The sequence below is a fragment of the Cottoperca gobio genome, chromosome 7 (genome assembly GCF_900634415.1).
Source record: "Cottoperca gobio chromosome 7, fCotGob3.1, whole genome shotgun sequence".
Taxonomy (NCBI): Eukaryota; Metazoa; Chordata; class Actinopteri; order Perciformes; family Bovichtidae; genus Cottoperca; species Cottoperca gobio.
The window spans coordinates 17,392,035-17,418,370 of NC_041361.1; the positions used below are offsets into that span (position 1 = coordinate 17,392,035).

Genomic DNA, 26,336 nt, shown 5'->3' on the forward strand with positions numbered 1-26,336 from the left:
TTTACGCAGTACGTGCAACGGTTCAAAGAGGAAGGAAGATGGCGGATAACAAAGGCGAGGATGATATGGAACCGTCTGCTAACTCGGACTCTGTGCCTTCAGCGCAAGATAGCGAGCAACTAGAAACGAAAGTCGAAAATGCGGTAATAATCATAGAAGTGAATACAAAGGACGATGAAGAAACAGCGTCCCAAGATACCGCTAACGAGGCATCTACACCCACCAGCGAAGGTGTAGACGTGAGCAACGGCGGGGTTGCTGTTGTGGGAGGGGAAGCCAATGGTAGCACTAGTAATGCTGTCAGCCCAGCTGCGACCAGCACCACCAATGCAGAGCCGATGGCTACTGAAACCCTGCCCGCCGTGGATGCTCCTGTTGGCGGACTCACCACTGAAATGTCCCCCCCCTCTACAGCTCCAACGGCCACGCCGGTATCGGCTCCCTTTAATTTTTTGGATACGTGCGCAGTGTGTAAACAAAGTCTTCAGAGCCGAGACTGTGAACCAAAACTTCTGCCTTGTCTGCACTCATTTTGCCTCAAATGTATCCCGCAACCGGACCGACAGATAAGCGTACAGGTACCTGGACCACACGGGCAAACTGACACACACATAGGTGAGTTTTTCACGAGTGACGCTAAGAAGCTAACGGTAGATCTACCTGTGAACAGTCCTCTGATCTGTCATCTAATGTTAGATAAATTGCTGCCTGTTAAAAGTTCATTCGGGTTTAAACAGTTGAAAGGGTAACGTTTAACTTAATTTATTTACGGTAGGAATTGAGCTAACTAACATCTAAGGGGTTGATCTGAGACTTCACACCTGGCGTTGAATACACTGATGCTTCCTGGTAGACACAAACATTGAGTGGCAGGTAGATGTTCAGTCACCTGCCACAGTGGTAGGTGAGGGAGAAACTCTGATACTATGCCTTTTTTAAGACCTACTACACTGTTCCTTTTTTATGACATACTATGCTTTGACTTTTGCATTACATTTTTATGGAATTTTATTTTATGACATTTTTATGGCATGTTATATATGACTTTATTTTATGATATTTTGATGGCATTTTTCATGACATACTATACTATGACATTTTCTTATTACATTTTTATGACAGGGCGTTGAATGTCAGACTATTGCATTGCACAGAAGGTGGCAGGTCTGTCTGTGGTTAGATACTTAGCTTAGCTACATACTTTGTTATGTTCTATTATAGTTGCCTTTGTCAATAGCAATGCAATATTATAATTTGACGGATTTCAAATGGCTTCTGGCATGCCAGTCTCTCTCAGGATTAAGCTATATAATTTTCCCTCCCTCCAGAAATGTAGTAAATATATTTTTGTAATGACTTTTGACACTTGTCAGTAGATTAACAACAAGATAACATGAATAGATGCTGATGGAACACTGTGGGCTCCTAGTGAAACTGATAATGCATATTAATAAACAACTAACAGTAACAGTGAGACATTCTCTAGTTAGGAGACAGAGTGGAGTAGAAAATAATTAATATAATAATAATAATTACGATTCAGTATCACATAGTCTGAATTGTATGTCTAGAACTGTCCAGCTTCTGGGGTAAAACTGGAGTTTCTATTTGCCTTTTAGTAGATGATGTGGTTAATATAACCTCACTCAGGCATATGATTTGAAGTTGACATAGGAAAATCTTTTCACTTTAGAGGGTCCTTGGGCCACAGTTGGTGCGAGTTTTGTAAGGTTGGGGTTTGCATAATAATGAACTACACAGCATCTGGCCCTGTTTCTCTACCCTACTTTCTTCAGTTTCTGAAAGCTCTAAACATCTCAGAAAATGAATTCCTTATTGGCAATTTCCAGCTAAGCAGTTAAATCCTGCAAAAAAGTTTATTAACCGCTTACAGCACTGATTATCATGGCTTCATTTCAAGGATTACATATTATATGGACCTAAATCCGGGCCAAAGGTTTTGATCATTTGGGGGAAAGAATGTAACCTGAATGTTCAATAATAAATGAAAAATACAATAATATATTCAAACTGAAACCTGTACCTGTTTTCAGGTTGAATATTATTTTTGATTCAGTTTTGTAATTCTTTGGAATACATTATTTATTTTTTATTTATTTAAAAAGCATTTATATTTAAGTTGTTACTTGTGTTTTTTTATTTGCAGATTTTATGTTTTAGATTCAGATCTCTTTTTATTTTTTTCCGTTTTCAAATCGTATTTCTTCTGTTTCAGATCTTTTTTCAGTTTCAGACTTTTGGCCCTTTTCTGGCTTGGGGGGCATGGCTTTAACTGAGAGGGCTGTTGAAATGTGAGTGACAGCAAAACAAAGAAGGCTGAGGACCTTCCTCAATCATGTTGCCTTCAAGAAACATAGGCACTGCGAGAAGTATGATTAAACACTTTCTATACACCGTATTCCTGTGATTGGCAGTAAAAAAAAATTACGCCAGTGACAGTTCCGTTAAGAAAGCTGTCTTCGACCGTACTCGGTATCAATAGAAGTATAAGAGCAATAAACTGCCAGGTTGTGCCGTTCAACAGCCACACTTTAGGCGTTTCTCACTTCCACATAGCACTGTGAACACAGCGTAGAATTCACTGGGCGCTTGCAACCTCTCCACCAGTACATACTCTGGGAATTTATCCTAAATATTATGATAATGGTTCACTTTTGTAACATACGGACATGCATGGAAAATATGTTTTTAGGTGGGGAATTTAACAAAGCTGTAAATTTAAGCATTGCATTGCAACTAGCTTAATGCTATCAGCTATAGTGTTAGTGAATTATAAGCTCTGTACAGTGTCCAGCTCAAGTTCTTTCCTTTAAAATCTATTGTCTTTGTTAACATCTGTGTTTGCCAGATTGTCTAACGTTAATGTAATTCGACAGTGGCTGCAGCTGCACAGAGCCTTATAAATGTGCTCACACAGAACCTCTCTGAATATAATAATGCTTAGTAATAACTAACATGTCATAACCATTGTTAAACACAAAGCAGGCCAAAATATATCTATATATAAATATACATGTATGTGTTTTTTCACATCATCATCAAAAAGTGTAAACTGACAGTGTGAGGCTGAGGCAGCTCACTTCTTCCTCATATAACAGTCATGTACTTGACAACATTGTCTGTTTTTAGTGTGTTTGTAATGCGTCTTAGAGATGGCTCTGCTGTAAAAGCGCAATGTAAATTAAGATAATTTATTCATTAAGCCAATACGTCTGTGTGGCGTACAAGAAAAATATAGGGCTTTCAGTAGACTTTTTAATGCTCGTTGCAACTGGTGTTTTCTGACGAGTAAAGAATTCACTCGCTACTCAGCAGGACACAGCCTCTCAGCTGACACACACACAGTCAGTCAGTGTCAGTATTTGTTTTTACTGCCAATCACAGGAATATGGTGTATAGAAAGTGTTGAATCATACATCTTGTGGTACCTATGTTTCCTGAAGCCAACATGATTGAGGAAGGTCCTTAGCCCTCTTTGTTTTGCTGTCACTCACATTTCAATGCCCATCTCAGTTGAAGCCACGACCCCCAAGCCAGATCAGGGCCAAAGGTCTGAAACTGAAAACATAAAATCTTCAAATGAAAAAAAAAACAAGAAAATAATAAATATAAATATATATATATATATATATATATATATATATATATATATATATATCTTTAGTTTTTCTTTACACTTATTTTTTGTTTGAAGATTTTATTGTATTTTTCAAAGTTCAAAATCAAAACTTGAACTTTCAGTTTAAGTTTTTTTTCCTACAAATGATCAACACTTTTGGCCCGGATTTAGCGCCATAATATTATGCCTTCCTACCCCAGTCACAGCACTAAGCCAGTGTACTGATTGATAGTATTACACCCATTGTATTAACTGGTTCGAGCAAAGCTGGGATAATGATCAGAAAATCTTTTACATGATAATTAGTTCAAGTGAATATTTATTTCTGAATTCATGCACATAAAATGAGGAAATGTAAAACCCAGGTGAGAATGCTGCATTGAGAAATAACATCATTGTTTCCTACTTAGACTGACTAATTAGTTCATGAATTCAGCCTCACTTTCTACTTCTCTTTTGTAATGTCTGATGTAATAGTTGGTAGCAGCTTGTAATGTGACATGTTGTCATGCTTCTTACTAAAGCAGCTTTTCCACCGCATGATACGGCTCTACACGCCTCACAGAATTTAGTTTTCCACTGCAGATTGTACGTCCTCAGTGTAGGCAGGGTGATCAGCTGTTTGCTGTAGTGTCGCCGCTTGAAACTTCAGGAGACTCGTTGAATCCTTTTATCGGCAACCAATCAGAATAAAATCTGCACTTTGTCATCTGTAAGGCTTGATGTTAGTTGTGCCGGCTGCCATTTGTTTTAAATCTGGGTTGAGTGTTAAAAAGGAAATACGATCGCTATTGAGAGTAGTGTGCTTTTTGAAAACGCTGGTGCACGATTTCCCGTGACGTGCTAGTGATCATTCTCTTTGACAAATCAGTGGCCTGCAGTGTTTCCTAGAAATCTAAATGTCCTATTATCATATAAACGGCCTGTTATAGATGAATGCATGCAAGTTGTTATCTTAATATGGCATGTATCAAAATACAACTGTGGGATATCTCTGTACTAATTTTTCTTTATTATAGTTATGAGAACTTCTCTCGTAATTATAAGATCCAGATTTTCTTATTATGATGTATTTTTCTTGAATTGTGAGATGGCGACTTAAGTCATAACAATGGGATTGAAATTAATACTTACGAGGTCGGCAATGGTTCTGTCTTTGGTGAATGCAATGCAATATAATTCACAATGCCATGTAAGTGGATAAACAAATCTGTATTGTCAGTACTGTATGTTTGATACCTTGCTGCTTTTAAAAGATGCACACTTCACATATCTGCCTTTGGAAAGCTTGATTGTCAGATACAGCAGACTTGGACTAAAGCGTAACTATAGTTCTTGCATGGCTTTCACTTCCGCTTGGTAAAAACAGACCAGGTTGGAAAGATATAATCACTGCTCAAGAGTAAATGTATGTTTGTCTTCATCATTTTGTAATGTTCAGTCAATAATTATTATCACATAGCCTCTCTCTTAGAAGTAGATTTGAGCAAATTGCTTAAATCTATTTGCCTTTGCTGATGTCATCCGACATTTTGTAGAGCATCTCAACTGATCATATAATGGAAGGTGTCTGGACTCATTTTGTGTTCATGTGAACCTCCACACTCGCAGTTTATTGAAGTGCTGAACCAGAATGATTACAACATCCATGTGAAACAGATGGGAGCACTGGCTGTCTACACAAAATAAGTGTCGTATTTCAAGTGTCTCACGGTGACGGCTCATATTACTCCCTTTATTCTCCAGTTTTTAGATTTGTGTGTAGAGTTTTTACCTCCACACAGTACCTGCCGCCAAGCCATAACTTTATTAGTCTCAGTGGAGAGTTTTAATATCGCGTGGTCTAAATGCTTTTTTCAGGAATTACATTAGTGTTTGGTTTCAGCAGAGAGTCGGTATCACATAGTCTGAATTGTATGTCTAGAACTGTCCAGCTTCTGGGGTAAAACTGGGGTTTCTATTTGCCTTTAGTAGATGATGTGGTTAATAATAATAATAATAATAATGATACTGATACTGCTATGATGATGATGATGATGATGATGATGATAATAATACACAGCATATGGCCCCGTTTCTCTACTCTACTTTCTTCAATTTCTGAAAGCTCTAAACATCTTCCTTATTCCTTATTGCCAATTTCCAGCTAAGCAGTTAAATCCTACAAAAAGCCATTGTTTTAGAGAGAAAAGCTGGGATAATGATCAGAAAATCTTTTACATGATAATCAGTTCAAGTGAATATTTATTTCTGAAGTCATGCACATAAAATGAGGAAATGTAAAACACAGGTGAGAATGCTGCGTTCAGAAACAACTTCATTGTTTCCTACGGGGACTGACTAATTAATTCATGAATTCAGCCTCACTTTCTACTTCTCTTTTGTAATGTCTGATGTAATAAATGGTAGCAGCTTGTAATGTGACATGTTGTCATGCTTCTTACTAATATAAATGTAGTCCTTGGAATACCCAGAAGTACTTGTCGGGTATGTCTGAAAAATGCTTTATCTGATGCCCCCAAGTTAAATGGGCATTGACCTGCACAATAGTGCGGTAGTCTTTTTTTCTCATAGCATTACTCATTGCTTCTTTGTAAAAAATAAATGATGTGAATATTATTTAAATATGACTAAGATACAAATTTTCTGATGGACCAAAATTGCCATTTCATATAATCTAATTAAATTGAGCAGGGTTATCAAAGCCAAATCTCCAAATCTACTTTGTGGCGTCCATCTTGCTGTGATTAAGTGAACGTGAACACTTGACACCAAGCAGAGTTGAAATGTGATAATATCTGTCACTTCTACAAGATAAGTGATGTCCACTGAGATGTGTCTCTCTTCCTGTATTTCAGGGAGATTTGGTATTATCTTGATCCTAGAGTAAGCTTTGGTGGCAGCTCGCTCTGTCCTATGACTTGTACTAATGTATCCAGTGCTTGTGTAATGACTAGGTTAATATTTGGCAATATGTTGTTAGGGTTAATGTGTACTTTTGGCACAATCCTGTTTTTAAAATGATTATTTTTTGCATTGGCTTTAACTTTAATTAATAAGTGTGTGTGTGTGTGTGTGTGTGTGTGTGTGTGTGTGTGTGTGTGTGTGTGTGTGTGTGTGTGTGTGTGTGTGTGTGTGTGTGTGTGTGTGTGTGTGTGTGTGTGTGTGTGTGTGTGTGTGTGTGTGTGTGTGTGTGTGTGTTGATTAGGGGGTTGAGGGTATACAGAGGAGGAGATTGGGCTGCTCTAGTTCATAGTGACAGCTGTGTATGTGTGTGCATGTGTGTGTGTGCACGTGTGTGAGAGAGTGTGTTTGTGTGTGTCAATCAACACAATCCCAGTCCAGCTGCTTTCACAACCAATCTCTCAGAAACCCATGCAGCTGGAGCTTAGACAAACTGGCTGTGTGCTGCTCAAGCCAGTGTAAACCGGCTTAAACTGGTTTTTACCGCTTTTTTTTTTTTTTACCTCAGCTGCCTGGTGAGGGGGAAATTTATGGTTTTATGAGGTAGGGGAGGGGTGACATATATTATGCTGACTCAATTTAAAACATTTATGGGAAGTTTAATATTGTGCATACTATTATACTTCAGGAAAGGTTAGTGAGCTGAACTAATTATTTGTTGGGGTGTATGATTATAGTAGTGATTCAACTAAGTCCATTAACAAAGTCAACTAAAGTGATTAAGTGAAACAGTCCCTGTCTTTTGCCCATATGATTTAATATTCCAATAAAAATGCCTAGGATGACATGATTGAATCTTCTGGACGCAAGCGCTAAATCAATTAGCCCCCCCCCCCCCCCTGAATAATAAGCAGTTGGTGTCCCACGGGGCCAAGAATTTTTTTATTAACAAGAATTTACCTAAAGGAAATTATGGAAATACGCAGAAAGTATGCTTATTGATCCTATTTTGTTTGAGGCAGGACTATTCTTAGCCGACAGTTAATGGGGCTTCATAAAAAGTCAGTTAGTCGCTTTCATTTGGACTTGTCCTTCAAGGTCACTGCTTCTTTGGCTTTGTTTCTATTTTGCTTCGAAGATCAGTCATTAATACAATATCACTAAGCATTGAATGTGTAGCCCAGTGTTTGACCGTTTGATCTCATTTGACTCTTTTCTCCTTTTTATGTCGCTTTTCTGTCTTTAGTCAATGTTATGCGCTGCTCAGTGTGCCACCAGGACTACAAACAGAGTGACATCATTGACAACTACTTTGTCAAAGATACCACAGAGGCCACCAGCACATCTGATGAAAAGTCTGCACAGGTATGTCAAACCGGTCGGCCTAGTGGTCATGATGTTTTGTATACGAGTGTTTTCTGCATCAATGCTTTTCCATGTATGCTTGTAGCAACAACAAAGCAAATTCTTATTTGTGTACAATTCAGGGCAGTTGTATATTGATGTGCACCAATTTCATTTAGTCAAGCATGCAAAACGTTTTTGTGTGACGACTTTCTTGATAGCTGAGATGTTCACCCTGTGCCCCATGTTTGTATGGGACATTGCTAATGTAAGATGTAAGAAAAAGTAATCAACCTCTATTTCAAATAGAAGAAGAAGCTTATTTTTTGTTTTGATTGCACTGGTTTTTCTTTTTGTGCCCCAAATAAAACCACACTATGCAGCTCTTGACTCATTACTCTGACACAACATTTACACTGTACATTAATGCTCTCAATTGAAATGAACCCCTAAATGATTTTAGAGAACCTATGAACATCTAATTAGTGTCACCATCAGACCACACTTTTCAAAAGATTGTAACTCCTGACCCCTTAGTTTTCAAACAAGTACTAATCGTTGTCAAAGTACAGTGAAGACACAGCTATAATAAAAATATTTATTTGTTATTCTTTTGTGGGTTGCACCCCATGGAGTGTTATATATTTTTTGCAATCACAATTTGTGTAGCATGACAACACTTGTGTAAATGAGTAGTTTCGGCTTTAAAAGAATAAATAAATCACTGAACTACTAGTATTAAGTGAGCTCTTTAATGTCAGACATCATTTTTCAGCCTGGAAATGTTTTATAATGTCCTAAAGCCTGTGTTATTAAAGTACTGTGGTCCATATCAAGGCAACATCATATGATGACCTGAGCAAACATTTGTATCAGCTGTATCATTCTGCACCAATAGTGATTCTGGAAAGAGTTCCTTCATATGTTTATTGGTGTGATTTTCTCAAGGTGTGCACAAGCTGTGAGGACAACGCAGGAACCATAGGCTTTTGTGTGGAGTGCGGGGAATGGCTGTGTAAGACCTGCGTGGAGGCACACCAGAGGGTCAAAATTACCAAGGACCACAAAATCCACACAAAAGAGGATGCTGACGCTGCCTCCGGTAAGATGGCTGACCCTCACCGTGAAGGGCCGACCAATTTTTATTGAAGCTAAAACTGCAAAAGCCTAAATAAGACAACCACAGTGAATATGTTGCTGCAGATATGCTGTTGCCATAGTAACAGTGCTGCAGAGTCTGGCTGCTTAGATGGTACCTCTAGCTGGGGGACCATACTCCCTGAAGCTCTGACCAGGGTTTTCGAAAGCCTTTTTCTCTGTTTGCAAACTGGCGTTTATGTGACTTTTTGTAGTTTTCAATTTTTGTCTGTCTTTCTTCGGTTTCTATGATTAATTTGTCGCTATTGATTTCTGTCGCTCTAATTAAGAATCGGTGGTTTTGTTTTCTCCTGTGTCTCTATAGAGTCTGTCGGTACGACAGGACAAAGGCCTGTGTTCTGTCCCATCCACAAGCAGGAGCCTCTGAAGCTTTTCTGTGAGACCTGTGACACTTTGACCTGCAGGGACTGCCAGCTGCTGGAGCACAAGGAGCACAGGTAGCTCAACATCTTATTTCTCAAAACATTGTACTACTGATGGACTGTCCTCTTTTCTATTAGCTCCTTTAACTGGTATGGTACCAGTATTTCTTTAAACAATGTTTGTGCATATCACATTTGTGTACTGGTTGTATACTGGTTGGCATGTTTTAGGGCTTTAAGTTTCATTTATAATTTTCATGACTGCTGACACAGTTGTTGATTGATTGTCAACCCTGCAGGCAGACATTGGTTTCAGTTCAGTCACATATATTTATGTAGCTCATTATCAAAGCATGCGTCAATGGGTTTTATAAGACTACATCATCAATAATTCATTCACTCAGCTGACAAAGTGACCATACAAAGGGAAAAATGCCAAAAAAAAGAAAACACCCCCCACCCCCATGGTATTTCAGTGGAATTTATAATAAATGAACAGAAAGCTACTCTATTTTAAGGTCCAAGCTTAATCCATTCAAATCCAAGCTTCACTCTTGACGTTGACATTCAAATTCTAAATCGACATTGGAATGCAGCACATATTTAATTTTTTAGCACGTCTATTCATGCTATCTACACAGTCAAAGATAAATATAAGGCTACACTAATTTTACAAGTATTATACTATTTGTTAGATTCCAGTGGTGGCTGCGTAGGATTGTTTCCGACTCGTGTGATCCAAACATTTCCAAAAGTCGAAAACCTTAATAGAAGCTTTCAAACGTTAAACAAAATGACATTCAGTACAGACCAGCAGGAAACACTATATTTAGATCATAATATAATTTCTTCATCATAAAGGTGATTTACCACAAAGCCATTGGTAGATAATAGTAGTTTGAAAACTGTGTGGTTTGAAGCCCTGATGCTTTTTTTTCATTTTGGTTATCTAATCAGGAACTGATTTACATCTTGCCAAGATGAATGAAATCTCCCACCTTGTAGGACAGAAAATGTATACCGCTCTTATTAACTACCAAGCAAAGGGTAAAATTGCCTTCTCAGATTCTCATGAATCTTCTATTAGTAATGAGTAAAATCATGGACATTCAGTTGCAGAAAGTTGTTGGAAACTAAAAGAGCGCAACCCCTTCTACTCGCAGGTACCAGTTCCTGGAGGAGGCTTTCCAGAACCAGAAAGGCATCATTGAGACCAGCGTGGCCAAGCTACAGGAAAAGAAGAACTATGTCCATTACTCTGTCTCGCAGGTGCAAAACAGGTGCGAGTTCTTCATCACCAGCTTCCTCTCCAGTGCTGCTCATTGACATCTGCATGGCAACACACATGGCAACACGCATGGCAACACGCATGGCTACGGGCTGACAAATACAGTCAGCCTTTATATTTGTGGCTAGGGTCTCTAAATGAAGTTTCTCTTTTTTCAGGTTAAAGGAGCTGAATGAGACGCACAAGAAGGTGGAGCACGAGATCAAAATTGCAGTATTCACTCTTATTAATGAGATCAACAAGAAGGGAAAGTCCTTGCTGCAGCAGTTGGAGGTAAGATGATATTAATTATTAAGTCAGGTTGGCTAAGAGCGGCATTTTGGTACTGCAAAATCAGTTAGAAAACATGAGTACATTTATTGTAATGGTTGTGTTTTTGCCTGTTACCTCACTGCACTGAAACACAATAATTTCAGTGAGATTACGTCACGTATTGAAAATATGGTTTGCAAAAAGCCTGTGTGTCTCTTGACTATGTATCTGCCCATACAAATATGATGAGACCTCTAACAACACGTTTTTCACATTGTGTACCCGCCATATTTTGATGTATTCTGTTAACTAAATATGTTTTACCACACTATGAATTACACGTAGTTTCCTCTTTTTCACGCTCACTTCTCTACAACAGCAACTTTGCCTTTGACTTTTTTTTCAACTTCATATCTATACTCTGTTTTATAATGAATCTGGTTTGTTATAAACTTAACTACTTTCCCTTTTGCTGCATTCTATTATCGACTGCTTGTAATAACCCAAGCTCCCCATGGGGATCATTACATTTGAATCTAATAAAAAAATCTAATTTTCTAATCCATCTCTGTGCATATGTTAACATTTTTTGTACTGGCTTGGAACATTCGTTTATCTAGGGTGTTCAGGCTCTTGCAATAGCAGACCCATAACCAGAATAATCTCTCTTTCTGTCTAGAGTGTCACCAAAGAGCGCAGCATGAGGCTTGTGTCTCAGCATAAAGATACCACGCAGCTGGCCCAACAGATCCACCATGTGCTCGGCTTCTGCCAATGGGCCATCGGCAATGGCAGCAGCACAGCGCTGCTCTACAGCAAGAGGCTGGTATGTTTCTTATGTTCCCCAAATGTTCAGCAGTTTTAGAGGCTGAAGCCGACCGTGTGCTCCAAACAAAACGGAAGTTACAATACCGGCAACATGGCTGTTTTGTTAACACGATAAAGTATTGCACTTGTTTTTGCTTGGATCCCAAACTGTAGCTCTACATGAGAAGAATTATACTAGATTTAGTGTTTAATTAGAGTTTTGAGGAACGTTTGAGTTGTCACTGCTTGCGACATAAATATAATTAAAAAAACATTTGTTTGGAGTATACTTTTGTATCAGACTTTTCTACATTGAAGTTGCAGAAAAACAAGCACTTTCCCACATTATGTGGATGTGAATTGTTTTTAATTCAAGGGAGGCTACTGCCACGTGGATTTGACCACTTGCCACAGCAAATTAGATAATTGAGTTAACTTTATTGTAGATTTGCGGAGTAATGCACCCAAAGGGCATGTTGACAAATGGGCTGTTTGTTGCTCCAATAAAGCCAAGCTTAGTAACATTCCTCTCTGTGTGTGTTTGTGTATGTAGATCTTGTTCCAGCTTCGCCAGCTCTTCAAGGCTCGACTGGAGCCAGCGCCCCAGGCCAATGGAGTTGTGCGCTTCTTCTGTGACCCCACCTTCTGGGCCAAAAACGTGGTGAATCTAGGTGAGTTATTATTATTATTATTATTATTATTATTATTATTATTGTAGGAACCAATTAGCGCTCCTACTATAAGTAGGAACCAATGTTTGTTGACGGTGGTGTTCCGCCGGAAGGTTAACAGTTTTTGACTTAAGTGTAGCGGCTAAGCCAACGCTTTAAGCCACTGGGGTTCTTTGTTGCTCTAGTTGACGCACTTGTTGTCGTGCCTGCTGACATAAAGATTCCGATTCCAAACATTTGCAATTGAACATTCAGTCAGTTTATTTCTTTTTCCATCAGCAAACATACCATGACATTTAGACACACAATAGGTTAGCCTGGGGGAGCAAACGATACCTTCGCCAACTTGTGTATGTGTGTGGTAAAAACCGGTTAACCTTCTGGCAGAACACCACTGTCAACAAACATTGGTTCCTACTTATAGTAGGAGAGCTAATTGGCTCTAAATTATTATTATTATTATTATTAATAATAATGTTATATTATTATTATTATTATTATTATTATTATTATTATTCCTCATCAGTCTTTTAAATTGACTTTCAGTCTCTAGTCTAATCAAGATTAAGAGAGAACGGTCTTAATTTGCCATTGAAATGTGTTTCATCAGATATTTTTTGTCTCTGCATGTGTATTTCAACATGATACTCACTATCTGGCTGAGCAGAGTATTATAAACCGTGTGAAAATTAGGCACTAAACAATGGGTTAGGGTTTATGCCGCATTTATGTCGCATAAATAAAGTAAAGGAATATTTCACACCTTAAAAGTAAGCTTACTTTTATCCCTCTCCTTCTTATTGTAGGTAATTTGGTAATCGAAAAGCCACCCACAGCTGCGCAGCCGCCCGGAGTGATGGTAGGAGGACCACCCATTTCTCCAGGCCATGGTCACCACGGCAAACACCCGGGACAGATCAACCTGGCCCAGCTCCGGCTTCAGCATATGCAGCAGGCGGCCTACGCACAGCAGAAGCAGCAGCATCAACAGCAGCAGCACCAGCAGCAGATCCAGCAACAGATGCGCATCGCCTCCCAAATGTCCCAGCAGCACGTCAGACAGGCCGGTCCACCCATGGGCCAGCAGCAGGTACGGAAACTATTCACCAGAAACTATTCACCAGTCAAGGTGCCACTGTGAAATACAATCTGCAATCGTTCAAACAGACCATTATCTTATTTAACATTATCACAGTATTGTATCTCTGCAGACCTCTGAGAGCTTTACCAGATAGAGGTCTGTCGAAACAAGATTAGGAATAGTTGTAATTGAGCAGCCTGAGGATTTGGTGATGGACACATGTGAACACACATTTGGAACATTGACTGAAATTTGGCTTAACATATTTGTCAATTATTTTTCAAAGAATGCCGTTTTAGACTGAAAATGAACTTGCAGAGACCTTGAACTGGATTGAAAGGACAGTAAACAGTTCATTACTTTTTATTTATTTAATTTTATCATGCTGTGTGGTAATGCATTTGTATCAGCAGGTACTGAACAGTCTTATCTGTGGTGTGTTCAAGGGACATCCTGATATTCAAGATTTAAGCTGCAAAAAAACCATTGCATGCATGGGTTGTGTTGTCACTAAATTAAACCAAGAAGAAATGAAGTGGCTGTTTTGAAAATGATAATTGAGACTTTAGTCTCTTGCCTCAACTTATTGCTGTTTGGCAGCAGCCTTGTACCCACCACTACTAGCCACGGCATCATCACATGACAACACTTTTGCTTATTTATTAAAAAATGTTTTGTTCAAAGATTTGATGAGGTGTTGCCTGTGATGGAGAACTTATCTCAAGCAAGGAACAGGTCTGTTCAAGTTGACTTCCATTCTGCACGGAAATGGATAAAAATCAAATAAATGACCTCTCACTCATCATTTAAGTCAAGACAATTTAAAACAAGGACTAATTGGGCCTGGCGAGAGATCTAAGATCACTTAATTTGTCCAATCAACTGTCAAAAGCCTCCAAATATATAATTTTTGTTTTAAGCAAGAAAAAGCAAGCAAATCTTAGCATTTGAGAAGCTGTAACCAACCGTGAATATTTGGTCTTTTTGAATGATAAATGTCTGAAGGTATGAATTGATCAAAATCTTTTCTACTTTTGTTTTCTGTGGATCACCAAATCTATAAATCTACTCATGATGTCAGAATTAATTTTATGTTTTGTTCCTATGATTTGCATGCGCCTGAAAATCGCTTGCTGTTTGCATGAATTGCCATGGTTGTGTTTATCCAATGATCTGATTTTCACAAAGTCTGTGTATATGTATGATTGACAGCCCCCAAGGCTCATCAGTATGCAGCAGCTACCGAGAGGGCCTGTGGGTATGAACGGTGGGCCAGGTCCCCCCATGTACCCTTCGGCCCACCATATGCGTCTCCCGGGTCCACCACAGGGCCGAATGCCAACGGCTCAGCCTAGACACAATGGGCAGCAGTATCCCGCCATGATGCAGCCTCAGCTACAGAGACAGGTCAGTGTAAACACAATCGTCTCACTGTATGGAAATAGCTAAATTACATCTGTGTATCTATTTTACAGCACACTTTGACTGTTTAGATTTTGCGTGTGATTTTGTTTTTTTGGTTAGACATCTGTTGCTGTTAATGTTGTAAACTAAAACCGGTGTACTGATGTGCAAATGTGTTAAAGAGAGTTTAACCCGTAATGTATTGACACACAAGGCGAGGCTGGTCTGAAGCGGCCTCGCCTAAGAAGGGAATACCCAGTGTATGCAGTGTGTTATTTGTGCGTCCTTTTCTATCTAATGCAACAAATAATAATTTGAGCATGCTAACAGACATTGAAGTGAAGCACCTTGGTTTTCTTGTTTGTGGGTATGATTGTGGTTTGTTTAGAATAAGGTCATTATTGGTGCAGCCAGTACAGAGTTTGTCCACCAGACCAGCTGTACAAATGTCCTACTCAAATATACATATTCATATATTAGTCACAATAAAAAAAAAATGGAAATGAACGTATTTAAGGGATCCTCATCACAAAAGTTTGTTTATATTCCGTGTTTAAGTTAAAAACACATGTCACCGTAGGTTGTTGTTGTTATCTGTACAAACAATACAAATAATTGTATTGGTCGACACCGGTCAGCCAATACTTTGAAGGTAGAGTCTGAAGTCAGGCGGATATTAATGGCTGACTATTTGTGAAATGTCTGGGAGCACTGCTATCCATCTTAGCTTTCTCAAGTATCCAAATCAGAGCTGTCAATATTAAAACGGAACTTCTTTAATCAACATGTTGATTACAAATGATATAATGCATTTAAATAGAAAGATCTAACTTCCATTTCCATATTTGAAAAACATGTAAATTACCAAATGAAATTGAAAACCCTAATGTGGAGTCAGGCTTTACTTTTTCATTTGCAGTAGCTTTTATTTGGCCAAACACATACGAGCTAGAGCGTTGGGATGGGTCGTAGGGATGAACCCGCAGAGAATTATCACCCTGATCTGCAACTACTCTGGGCTTCACGGAGCGTTATAGTGAGTTTCAGCTTTTAGTTCACTCTCACCGCTCTCGTAGCATCATTTTCGACTGCACGAGGCATCGGTTTTCTGCAAAAATAGTTCTAGAAACTCGGTGTACACTAGTTAGTTAAGCATTTAGCAGCCAAAAAGCTACATGTTACATACATACATTTGTGTAGTTCCTGCAGTGGAAAAAGGCTATTTGAGGTTCAATCTGCCTCAAACTAGTTTTGATGGATCATCAAAACACATATTCCTCAAAACAAGCCTGGGAGTATGCTGCCTTTATTCAAATGAAAATGCAAACTGCTGTGTCTGTGCTAAAATCGAATAGAATTCAGACAATGCAGAAGTACATTTTGCATTTTCATTTTCAAGTTTATAAAGTGCCCTGTGGTGTTATATTTACGTTCAGAGTTCCTTACCAAAAAGCACTTTGTGTATCCTTGAGGTGTAACGAGCTTGTCTAATGCATTTCCCTCCTTAAAACATTTGCAAAACCAATTTTTGCAGCATTGTTTACAACCATGTATACTAGCTTGCGGTCGGCTTCCTCCATGTCTTCGTTGGTGCATTGTAGCATTTCTTGGCGTGTTTCTGCTCCCGTTAGTCAGTGGAATAGTGTGACACTATTGGTAGGATTTGCTTCCTTAGAAACAAAACAGGGACCCGAACAACCCCAACAAATTGTCTGCCAATTGGGAAATGAAAAAGCAAAGTCTATTTCACCTTTATAATATAATTATGGCAGGGTAATACTTGCGTTTTACTGGTTTTGTGCACACAAATGACAATTAAATGTAATCAAAGTATTAAATTTAAATACTTGCATGCATAAATGAACATTCATAACCAAGACGAGCCAATTAAATCCGAGTTAGAATTAAATAAAAAATATGTTTTTTTAAATTTTCATAAGTGCGCAAATGTACTGTGTCCTCGTTCAGTCCTGCGTCGCACTGCCTTACGAATGTATCTATACATATGAAACTGATCTATTTGCTCAAGTCAAATAACGTGTACAGTATGAAAATGTACATTTACTGCCTGCATGTAAGACTAGGTAAGATACATTTCCACTATATCCAGCCCCTTCTTCTTTGTGTCCAGATGTCTATAGAATCTGAGATGAGCCACCAAAGGTTTCGTTTCTTACTACAATCAGGGGTTTGGCACCTTTTTTCCTACTTTATCGTCTGTGTGTCTTGTGCCGCATGTGTCACCCAAATGCATGATCATGCAACCATGTTGTTTTCACAACACTATGTTTTGTTTTTGATAAAGCTCAGTGAATAACCTGCGTCATTGTTCCTGTCGTCCCATCTTCTTTTCCTCCATCCCCACTGCTCTCTTTTTCCGTGCAGCATTCCAACCCAGGGCATGCGGGTCCTTTCCCGGTGGCATCCCTCCATAATGCCAACCCCACAAGTCCCACCAGTGCGAGTATGGCAGGTGCCCATGCTCACCGAGGCCCAGCCAGCCCCATCATCGGTCCCATCGAGCTCATCCCCTCCGTCACCAATCCTGAGAACCTGCCCTGCCTACCTGAGATCCCGCCCATTCAGGTGCGCACTCTAGAACCATGTTTTTGTTGTTAGGATCTGTAACATTTTCTTTTTATTCACCTGCCACTTCACATTTTTGTCAGACAAATACATTTTCAAACCAAAATGTAATTTAGATGTAAAATAACATCAGGTCTCTCAATTAAGAACATATATCAAATGTATCTGTTGAAAGTTTCCCACATTTAGCATTATGATAAACAGTTGAACATTCTGAGATTAAGAAGAATGAGTGAGTAAAAATATGAGAATCTATATACATGTATAAGATGTGCCATTGACTCTGAAAGGTATGAAGAAGCACACCTACAGTCTGATGTTGTGCATGAGTAGACAGATTTGACACAGGCCAAACTTGGCTGGTGTCATTTTTGCTTGTTAAGAGTTAAGTTTCCATTAAATATATTTATTTTAAAATTCCATTGAGCCCTTGAGTAACTTGATTCTTGATATTTCGCCCTCCACTGTGTCTTTGCTAGCTGGAGGATGCAGGGTCCAGCAACCTTGGACACCTCCTGTCTCGCTACATCACAGCCAGCACGCAGCATCACCTTGGCTCACTGGACATGAATGCATCACCTGGACTGTCCACACACTCTCCTGGATCTTCAGGTACCCACACGCTCAGTGAGAATGACTCTCATCTTCAACCCGACAGAACTTAATGTTAAGGTTTTTAAATTTCACGCTTTCTTTCCTGCTTTCTAAAGTTGTCGTAATCACATTCATGATAACAGACCTTAAGGATTCAGTGGTAGGGCCTAATGTGAAAAAGATGATTTTTTTTTATGATCAAAGCTTTTGGCCCGGATTTATCTCCATAAAATAACCGTAGGTATGCCGTCATTGGGGAAAAAAGGAATCGAGTATTCAACAAAGCCATGTAATAAAAATAATTTATTGTATATGCCATTTCAATTTAATTTCCAGAAAAAGCCTCCATCATTATGCCATGTTATAAGATTATGTAGTGTAAATTATTGAGAAGGTTGCCCACCCCTTCTTCATATCCTGTATCTCCTTCCTCGACACTGTGTACATGTTAATGTCCCTTGAGAAATTAAATGAAACTTTAATTTACTGCTGCTTCATCATCATCATCTGTTTCCCCATTTCTTGTCTCATTTCTTCCTGCAGGTCTGTCGAATGCACACACACCAGCACGACCTTCTAGCACGTCCAGCACAGGCAGGTAAGAAGATATAAAGGTATTCTAGTAGCAAAATCCCCTCCTTAAACTTCTGGAAAATATTAACCTGTCCAGAGTTAAATGTTTTGTTAATTTATTAAATCAGTTTAATTCTAGCAGTGAGTGAAACTGCTCAAATTGATCGCAGTAAGCAAATACTAACTAAGCAACAATCTGTACAGACGAGACCTGCTGCAGCTGCTCAGCAACATCAGGAGCCAACGCTCTAACGGCAGCATGGCAATGAGGTCATGCCACAGCTGTCTTGCCGCTTAACCCAGAAGCTTGAATATCAGCAGCTGGGTCAATGAGGACGCAGTTATTGCCGCCTAACTTCAGATGTTTTTGTTTTTGTTTTTGTGTGTGTTTAAGCTGTAGCTCTGCGGGGAGGGTGGGGCCAGGAGGCGGAACTGGAGTGGAGCAGGTGAGGGTGAAGCAGGAGCCGGGGACAGACGACAGCTACAGCTGTCCTGCCTCTTCTCTGAAGACTGAGCGGGGCAACGATGGCGGGAGGAGTTCCTGCATGGTATATATACTGTTCTTTATTCGTTAGCTTTTAAACGTGTGATAAAAGTACTTATTCAACTAAATATGATTACATTGTATGATCTTAACCAAAACAGACACATTTCCATTTTATAACATGCTAAAATATACATGCCTAATGACTGGTAGCACTGGCTAAATGGGCCAGAACCAGAGGATCCTAACAACATTGATAGGCATACATTTTATTAAATATTGTACATACTCAGATATGTGCTTCTTATTATTGTATAAGTAACACAGAAATTTGCGAAGATCATGAGGTGAAGATGGAAAATTGGAATGCAGTAGGGAGGAAAATGGGAAATGGATATTTCTAAAATTATACATGTATACTGTATTTCATATATACTGATGAAAGAGGAAATAAACTTTGTTCCATGTCATTTATTCTTCTGGGGCTCCATACTTGCAGACAATATTGTAAGATATATGTATGTGAAAATTACACAATTGTTCAGAATATTATCATACTGGCTTAAAATCAATTTGAGTATTCGTGTGTGTTTTACCCCCAGATGAGCAACCTGGAGAGCAGCCCCTATCCTGCATTGGGAGTCGTATCTGCCGGCCAAGATGCTCTCAAGGCTTTAGGGGAGTGCATCAAAACAGAACCCCAATCTGAGACTCCTTGTTCCGGAAAAAGTGGCTCCAGTACCGCCACCTCCTCCACCACCACCACGACCTCCACTACCTCATTATTCTCTGAGAACGGCAGCAGCACAGCAGGCCTTCTGCTCACTAATGGAAACTTAGAAAAGGGGACAGAGACCAAAGGGGCCGGGGCGTTGGCTGGAAAAGGCCATTCTGGTTGGAAAGAGGACGACCCAAATGAAGACTGGTGTGCTGTTTGTATCAACGGGGGGGACCTGCTGTGCTGTGACCGCTGTCCCAAAGTGTTCCACATGAAATGTCATGTACCCACCATAAAAATCTTCCCTACGTAAGTGATTTAGTACAAGTGATTTTCTTTGGTGGTGTAACATTTTGTAACAACTGTTAAACTACTGTAGCACTCTGCCACGACACGCACACTGAAACATGCAAAGCCACACAAAGTTAATAAACAGAACAGAATAAGAAAAGACATGAAAGGATGAGATGGATGTAAAATCACAAGTTTATCAAGATATGACATTTATATAACTTATTTGGACTTTCATTGAGATGAACGGTAATGTTAACATGTCCTCCCTGTGATTTTATTTTTGTGTGTCTCAGGGGTGACTTTCTCTGCACATTTTGCCGGAGCCTAACAATCCCAGAGATAGTGTACTGTGACGACAGCAAGACCATCATAGAGGAGCAGAGTCTGAGTCCAGAGGACCAGAGGGTCAGTACAGCCACCACAAACCTCAAAGATTTCTTCATGATTAGTGGAGGCAGCTAATACCTTCTCTTCCTCTCTCTGCAGAAATGTGAACGCCTCCTGCTGCACATCTTCTGTCATGAGCTCAGTGTGGGCTTCAGGGAACCTGTTCCTAGCTCTGTAAGTAGCTCCACATGACTTGCACGCACACAGTTCAGCTGGTTGTGGCCCAGGTCCTGTATTTTCTTTCCTGTTCCCTCCCTGTTTCTTATGAGATGGCAAAGGTTCCTCCTTTTTGTTTTTATTGGTCTACTACGCTCTGGTCTTTGTTGTTGAATAGTTGTGAAACCAACTAAAACTTTTGGTTGAAAACATAATTTCATATAGCCCTCGTGTTGGCAAAGCCCGTACCTGACGATCAGAATCACGTCTGCTTGAGTTGACAGGAGAGACTCGATGGGAATGTGGCTATTTTATATTTGCAGTATTTTCCCTACTCTCTTTGCACAATTCTATTCAGTCAAGCTTTTCATCTTAGGAACAAATGTCTGTACAAAAGCCACATTGTCTTCCGCCTCATGTTCAAGGCACATTTTCCACATTCCACAATCATCTGAAATATTTAGAGATGTTTTCTGACCCAGTTTTGTTCAACCAGGTGCCGAACTACCACAAGATTATCAAGAAGCCCATGGACCTGAAGAAGGTGAAGAAGAGGCTGCAGTTACGGAGCTCCCATCACTACCAGTCCATCCAAGAGTTTGTGTCCGACATGCGCCTGGTCTTCACAAACTGTGCAAATTACAATGAGGTGAGCAGCATGAGTCTTGAGCCTGCTTTGGTGAATGGCCTCTGCTTGTGTGTGTGTGTGTGTGTGTGTGTTTGTTCGTTCGTTTGTTTGTGTGTATTTAGACAAGAGTTAGACTGATTTGAGTGGACATTTTAATAGCCAGCAGTTAATTTGATAGCTTAGATTGAATCATTGACCATTTTCATGCCCAAAAGATACTATGCTAACAGGACTAGAAATTTTAAAATGAATAGTTCTTTGCAAAAAAAGTGAACAATGAAATGAATAGATGGAACAATTCATATTTCAGTATTGGGTATCATATATCACCTCAATATATAAGTCTAACTTTATGTGAAGACACAAGCTGACATTGGAAAATGGTGCTTTACAGCCTGCAATGTGTGTACAGTTCTGTATAACTACTACTAACACTGGCTGTTGGTGGATGGAGTCTAGAGGGGTCGCTGTGCTGTCTTCACAATGGCTGCAGGAACACTGTGTGAACGCTGTTAACACTGTCTGCATCACAATGATCAATCACACGGTGTTTTTTTATAGATCATTTCATTCTTTCATATTCTTCTATGGGGAAATGATGTATAATGGATGAATTTGTTCCGTTTACTCTTTGGTGTGGGTATCTGTTTAATTGCTTATGATCTCATGTATCCTCTGTGTGTAATAAAAACACAGTCGTGCTTGATATGTCCCCAAGAGGGATCCACGAAAAAACACAGTGTATGATCATGTATTACACCTTTCAACCACATGAGGGAGCTTCTATTTTATTAAGATGTGAACAAGTCTGACTCCAGACTGCCCTGAGGCTTCATTTCATTTAGCTAATGTTGATCCTAAAGCCCATACATTATTATTACGTCACCAAAGCTCGTTAACAGGTTCAGGGTTCTTACTTGAGAAGGATGCTTAATATAGAGAGACATTTCAGCAGAAGAACATCACATTCTTAAAGTTAATAAGTCATTTATTACTGCATCATATGAGGATTCAGGTAACGTAGGGCAACTCACAAAGGTCTAGAATTTCAAGATGGATTGAAGCTATTTTCATTGTTAAATCTTCTAAAACTGGAAGCTTTAAAACATGCTAAACAATTCTTATTACAACAAATTGAATGTGTATAATTGAAGATTGATATCTGAAGTGCCCTCAGATATCTTCAGAATTTGGAACCTTATTTTTGAGCGAGAACCTTTTGTACACGTAGCATATACACACAACAAACATCTAATATTTCTAGTACCAACAAAATACAGAATAGCAGAAAGGCTGTCCAGTTGAATGCTGTCCCTGTGAAGAAAAATCTGCCTATGAACCAAGTTATAAACTAAAAAACACAATAAAATGTCAAAGGCTATCAGAAGTCATTATGATCTTTGGAGAGCAGCAGTACTCGAAGCACAGGTCCTTTGATTATGTTAATAGTGTTCACCGGAGAATACTTTCTTCAAGAATAAACTATTTTCAGTCGGCTACAGATTCACAATCTTTAAATGATTCATTTCTGTGATATCCCTTATAAAGACAACATTCTTAACACATACTATCAACACAGAACCTTAAATAAATCATCGATCGCATCAAAGACAGAACTGAATTTGGCAAAACTGAAAATGCATTGTATGAATATTGGTGATATTACTAGATATATTTACAAACTACAGATCAACTAAAATGATCACACCTTCCCTGTAGTTTCCTGTAGCCTGTCACTAAATAGATGTACGAGTGCAGACTTGTTGTTGTTTTCTGCAGTAATAACTTGGTGATGCACGCCTCTCAGGCTTGAGCACAGTAGGCCGTAAACAGATTTCTGATCTGTTATTATCTAACCTGCCTTTGCTGTGAACTCTTTTCTTCCCCCCTGCTGCTTCACTGTGTTTGTTGTAATGTTATTGCCCCTTTTTAGATGTCTCGAATAATCCAGGTTTATGATGAGGAGAAACAGATTAATACGCAGGTAAGCGGTTTCAAATAGAGAACAGATGTCCTGTCTCCTCCCACTGAGGCTCCAAGAAATGTTTTAGCCCTTCACCTTATTATAAAGAATTCATGAGCAGCAGACTTGGGCAGTCACAGAAATGATGCATTAAAAAGGCTGAAATTTGATTACGTTTCTTTCCATTTAATCTTAATGAGAGGAGGTAGGAGAACAGTACGAGGTGTCTTGGAGGTGTTGGTCTGTGTCTGACCATTTATTTTCTCGTATAATCCGGCCCATAGTGTATATGAACGGTTGATTCAGCGACTCAAAACATGTTGTAATGTTTTGTATTTTATCAGGAGCTTTGTGCCGACAATAATTAATCAATCTCACGTACAGTTCTGTTTTTCACCCACTGATGGCGTTTTTGTATTTTCTGTTTCAAATGCATGTTATTTCAATTGTGTGTGTGTGTGTGTGTGTGTGTGTGTGTGTGTGTGTGTGTGTGTGTGTGTGTGTGTGTGTGTGTGTGTGTGTGTGTGTGTGTGTGTGTGTGTGTGTGTGTGTGTGTGTGTGTGTGTGTGTGTGTGTGTGTGTGTGTGTGTGAGAGAGAATAGACTGATTTAACACCAAGCTTAAAAGCGGTGTTTTGCTGCCCTCCTAGTTGAAGGTGTTTCACCTCTGACTACACCCAGCATCACTGACAGGTGTGGTCTGGTGTAAGCGTGTCTTCACTTGTACTTCACCGCAGCAAGGTGAAAAATTAAACCACTGGAGGTCAGCAAATACAATATTTGGGTGGTGTTAAGTGACTCTTTAATGTGAAAGCAAAGTTTACTGTAGAAGGGATATGAGTTTTAAAGTAAAAGTTAAGTGTGTATATACATGTGAGTGAACATATATGCATGCGAGAGGCCCAAAATGAATTTTGCCTTGCACGGCCTCTCATAGGATTTGGTTCATAAAGTTTTTAAGCAAACCGTTGCACATTATCAGACACATCATACACACAGATAAAGCTTCATTTAGAGGCTAAATTTAGACTGATATCACTGGCTATGATATCAGTCTTTCTCGTCTCAGATTCAATTTACCCGGGGGCCGCAGATCGTTCTCTTATAGTCGGGCTGGTTGTAGTTTGAGACCCCTGAAATATAAATGTAGAACATTTCAGATTAAATCTGAAAAGCTCCGAATAGTCTGATGTAAACACGCTCTTTAATTTATATTTATTTATTTATTGCATACGTCTTTAGTTTGTTGGTGTGCTGTCTGTTGAGAAATCAGGGACGTCAATCGATGTTGCATAGGCATTAAGGCTTTTTAAATGTAACTTCCACAGAATAGTTTTTTATGTGTCATTAGTATTTTAATGTTTGTATGTTCTAACTGGTATTAATCAGCCAGTTTTCAACCACCTTTTAAAAATTCAGATACTCTATTTTTGCCCTACTGGTTGATTCATTGACCCTTGAAATTGTATGCAAGTATTTGAAAGCAGCCTTACTGAAAACACAACCCTTAACTCTAAATTGGAAACGCTTCATGGAGCCACAGTGGGACGGGGCGGCAGGATATCTCTGCTCTGTACAGCAACGTTGAGCTGGGTCCACCCTACCACCAGGAGTCTTAACCAGATCTAATTTGTCTCCTCATTCTCCTCTTCCTCCTCCCTGCTTCAACCCATTCCTTTCTTCTGCTCAATGGTACTCCCACCACCTGCTGCCTTCATATCACTCTTCACCCTCTTCTCCCCCCCCCCCCCCCCCCCTCATCTTCTTCCTCCGGCAGGTGGGATCCGAGATGGCGATTTCCGGCAAGGCGGTGAGTCTGTGCTTTGAGGAGAAGTTGCAGGAGACGTTCCCCGAACAGAGCTTCCCTGAAACACCTGAAAGCGAGTGCCCGGACACAAAGGAAAAGGTGGAGGAGGACACGGAGGACTCTGAGGACGACTTCCTACAGCCCAGACGTAAACGATTAAAAACGGATGAGAAAGTGGTCCACATCAAGTGAGAACCAACCTCAAAAGAAACGAGGGAAGTGAAAAACTATCTTCCTCACGTCCCACACGTCTCCTCTGTTTGAGGAAGCAGTCAAAAAAAGGACGAGATTCGCTGTACAAACCGCTTGGTTTAGCTCATCCTTGCCTTTTGAAAGAATTACTGTCATTAGAAATCTGCCTTTGTCAGAACTCTTGAGGACAGAAACATAGAAGAGCTGCATTTCCTCCTTATTCCATGGACACTCAAGAACTTGCTTGTACATATATTAAAGTAGGACTTGTTTTGCGGTAGTTAAATTAATGAATGCTCCTTTCTTTTCTATCACCCATTTTCATTTGTAGATTTGTTGTGAAAGTTGCTTTATAAAACATTTGAATCCCCTGTCCCCTGTTCTTAATGTATTATATCTATACTTTGACATGAAACCTACCAAGTATTTGTATGACTTTGTGGAAGCGTTATGTAAATAAGAGAATCTAGCCCACTGAAGATGTTCCTGCAGTATAGATGTTTGGGTGCGTCATCAATAAAACCTGTTCTTGAAATATATCAAAGAAAGTGTGTGTGTGGTGTGGAATAGGTTTGGGTTTGCCAGAGAGCTCTTAAAGGAGCAGTTCACCCTAATGACAAAACATATTGCCACATAACCTTGGTTGTATCTAGCCATATAAATATTTTTGGTTGTATGCCTTCAAAATATCTATTAGAAAATGGAGGTGGATGGAATTTCAATTATTGTGCTTACAAATGTAATAGCTCCTCTATACAGCAATAATGTCCCATTTACTTTGGATAATCTGTAGACATTACTTTCAACAGCCTAGTAGAAAAAGTACAAATGTTGGTGTTAATTTTAGGCATGGCAAGTTTCTTTGTATAACACGTTTCATACACAAAGGCAAACAAAGTAGATTTTAATTTAAAAAAAGGAATTAAATGTGTGGGGGGACTGATTTAAAGAAAAGATACATTTTGAATTCAAATGTTAAGAGACAAATACAAGATATAGGGGCACGATGGTTCATTGTAGCTTCAGTCATGTATGGAAGCCCGT

At 39.3% G+C, this 26,336-nt stretch overlaps 1 protein-coding gene across 5 annotated transcripts; it reads left to right on the plus strand.

The window, feature by feature from the left end:
- Positions 1–25,831, plus strand: trim33 (tripartite motif containing 33). 5 transcript variants are annotated; one of them, XM_029435704.1, is made up of 21 exons: positions 1–615; positions 7,791–7,909; positions 8,837–8,990; positions 9,351–9,483; positions 10,572–10,688; positions 10,855–10,969; positions 11,628–11,774; positions 12,309–12,426; positions 13,233–13,516; positions 14,720–14,914; positions 17,043–17,099; positions 17,297–17,497; positions 17,977–18,109; positions 18,635–18,689; positions 19,059–19,212; positions 19,751–20,175; positions 20,454–20,565; positions 20,647–20,721; positions 21,200–21,352; positions 23,265–23,315; positions 25,071–25,831. In XM_029435704.1, the coding sequence occupies exons 1-21, from the start codon at positions 39–41 to the stop codon at positions 25,290–25,292; spliced, it is 3,597 nt and encodes a 1,198-aa protein (XP_029291564.1). In that variant the 5' UTR covers positions 1–38; the 3' UTR covers positions 25,293–25,831. The 5 variants fall into 5 exon arrangements, with proteins under 5 accessions (XP_029291564.1, XP_029291565.1, XP_029291566.1 ...); XM_029435705.1 differs by having other exon boundaries at positions 23,304–23,315; XM_029435706.1 differs by lacking the exon at positions 23,265–23,315.
- The last annotated feature ends 505 nt before the right edge of the window (positions 25,832–26,336 follow it).

Bases quoted from the DNA above. Each gene is read 5' to 3' on its own strand.
- trim33 (XM_029435704.1), top strand. From the start codon at position 39: ATGGCGGATAACAAAGGCGAGGATGATATGGAACCGTCTGCTAACTCG. The intron at 11,775-12,308 runs GTATGTTTCTTA...TTGTGTATGTAG, and splicing joins TGCTCTACAGCAAGAGGCTG to ATCTTGTTCCAGCTTCGCCA. The intron at 17,100-17,296 runs GTTTGGCACCTT...TTTTCCGTGCAG, and splicing joins GTTTCTTACTACAATCAGGG to CATTCCAACCCAGGGCATGC.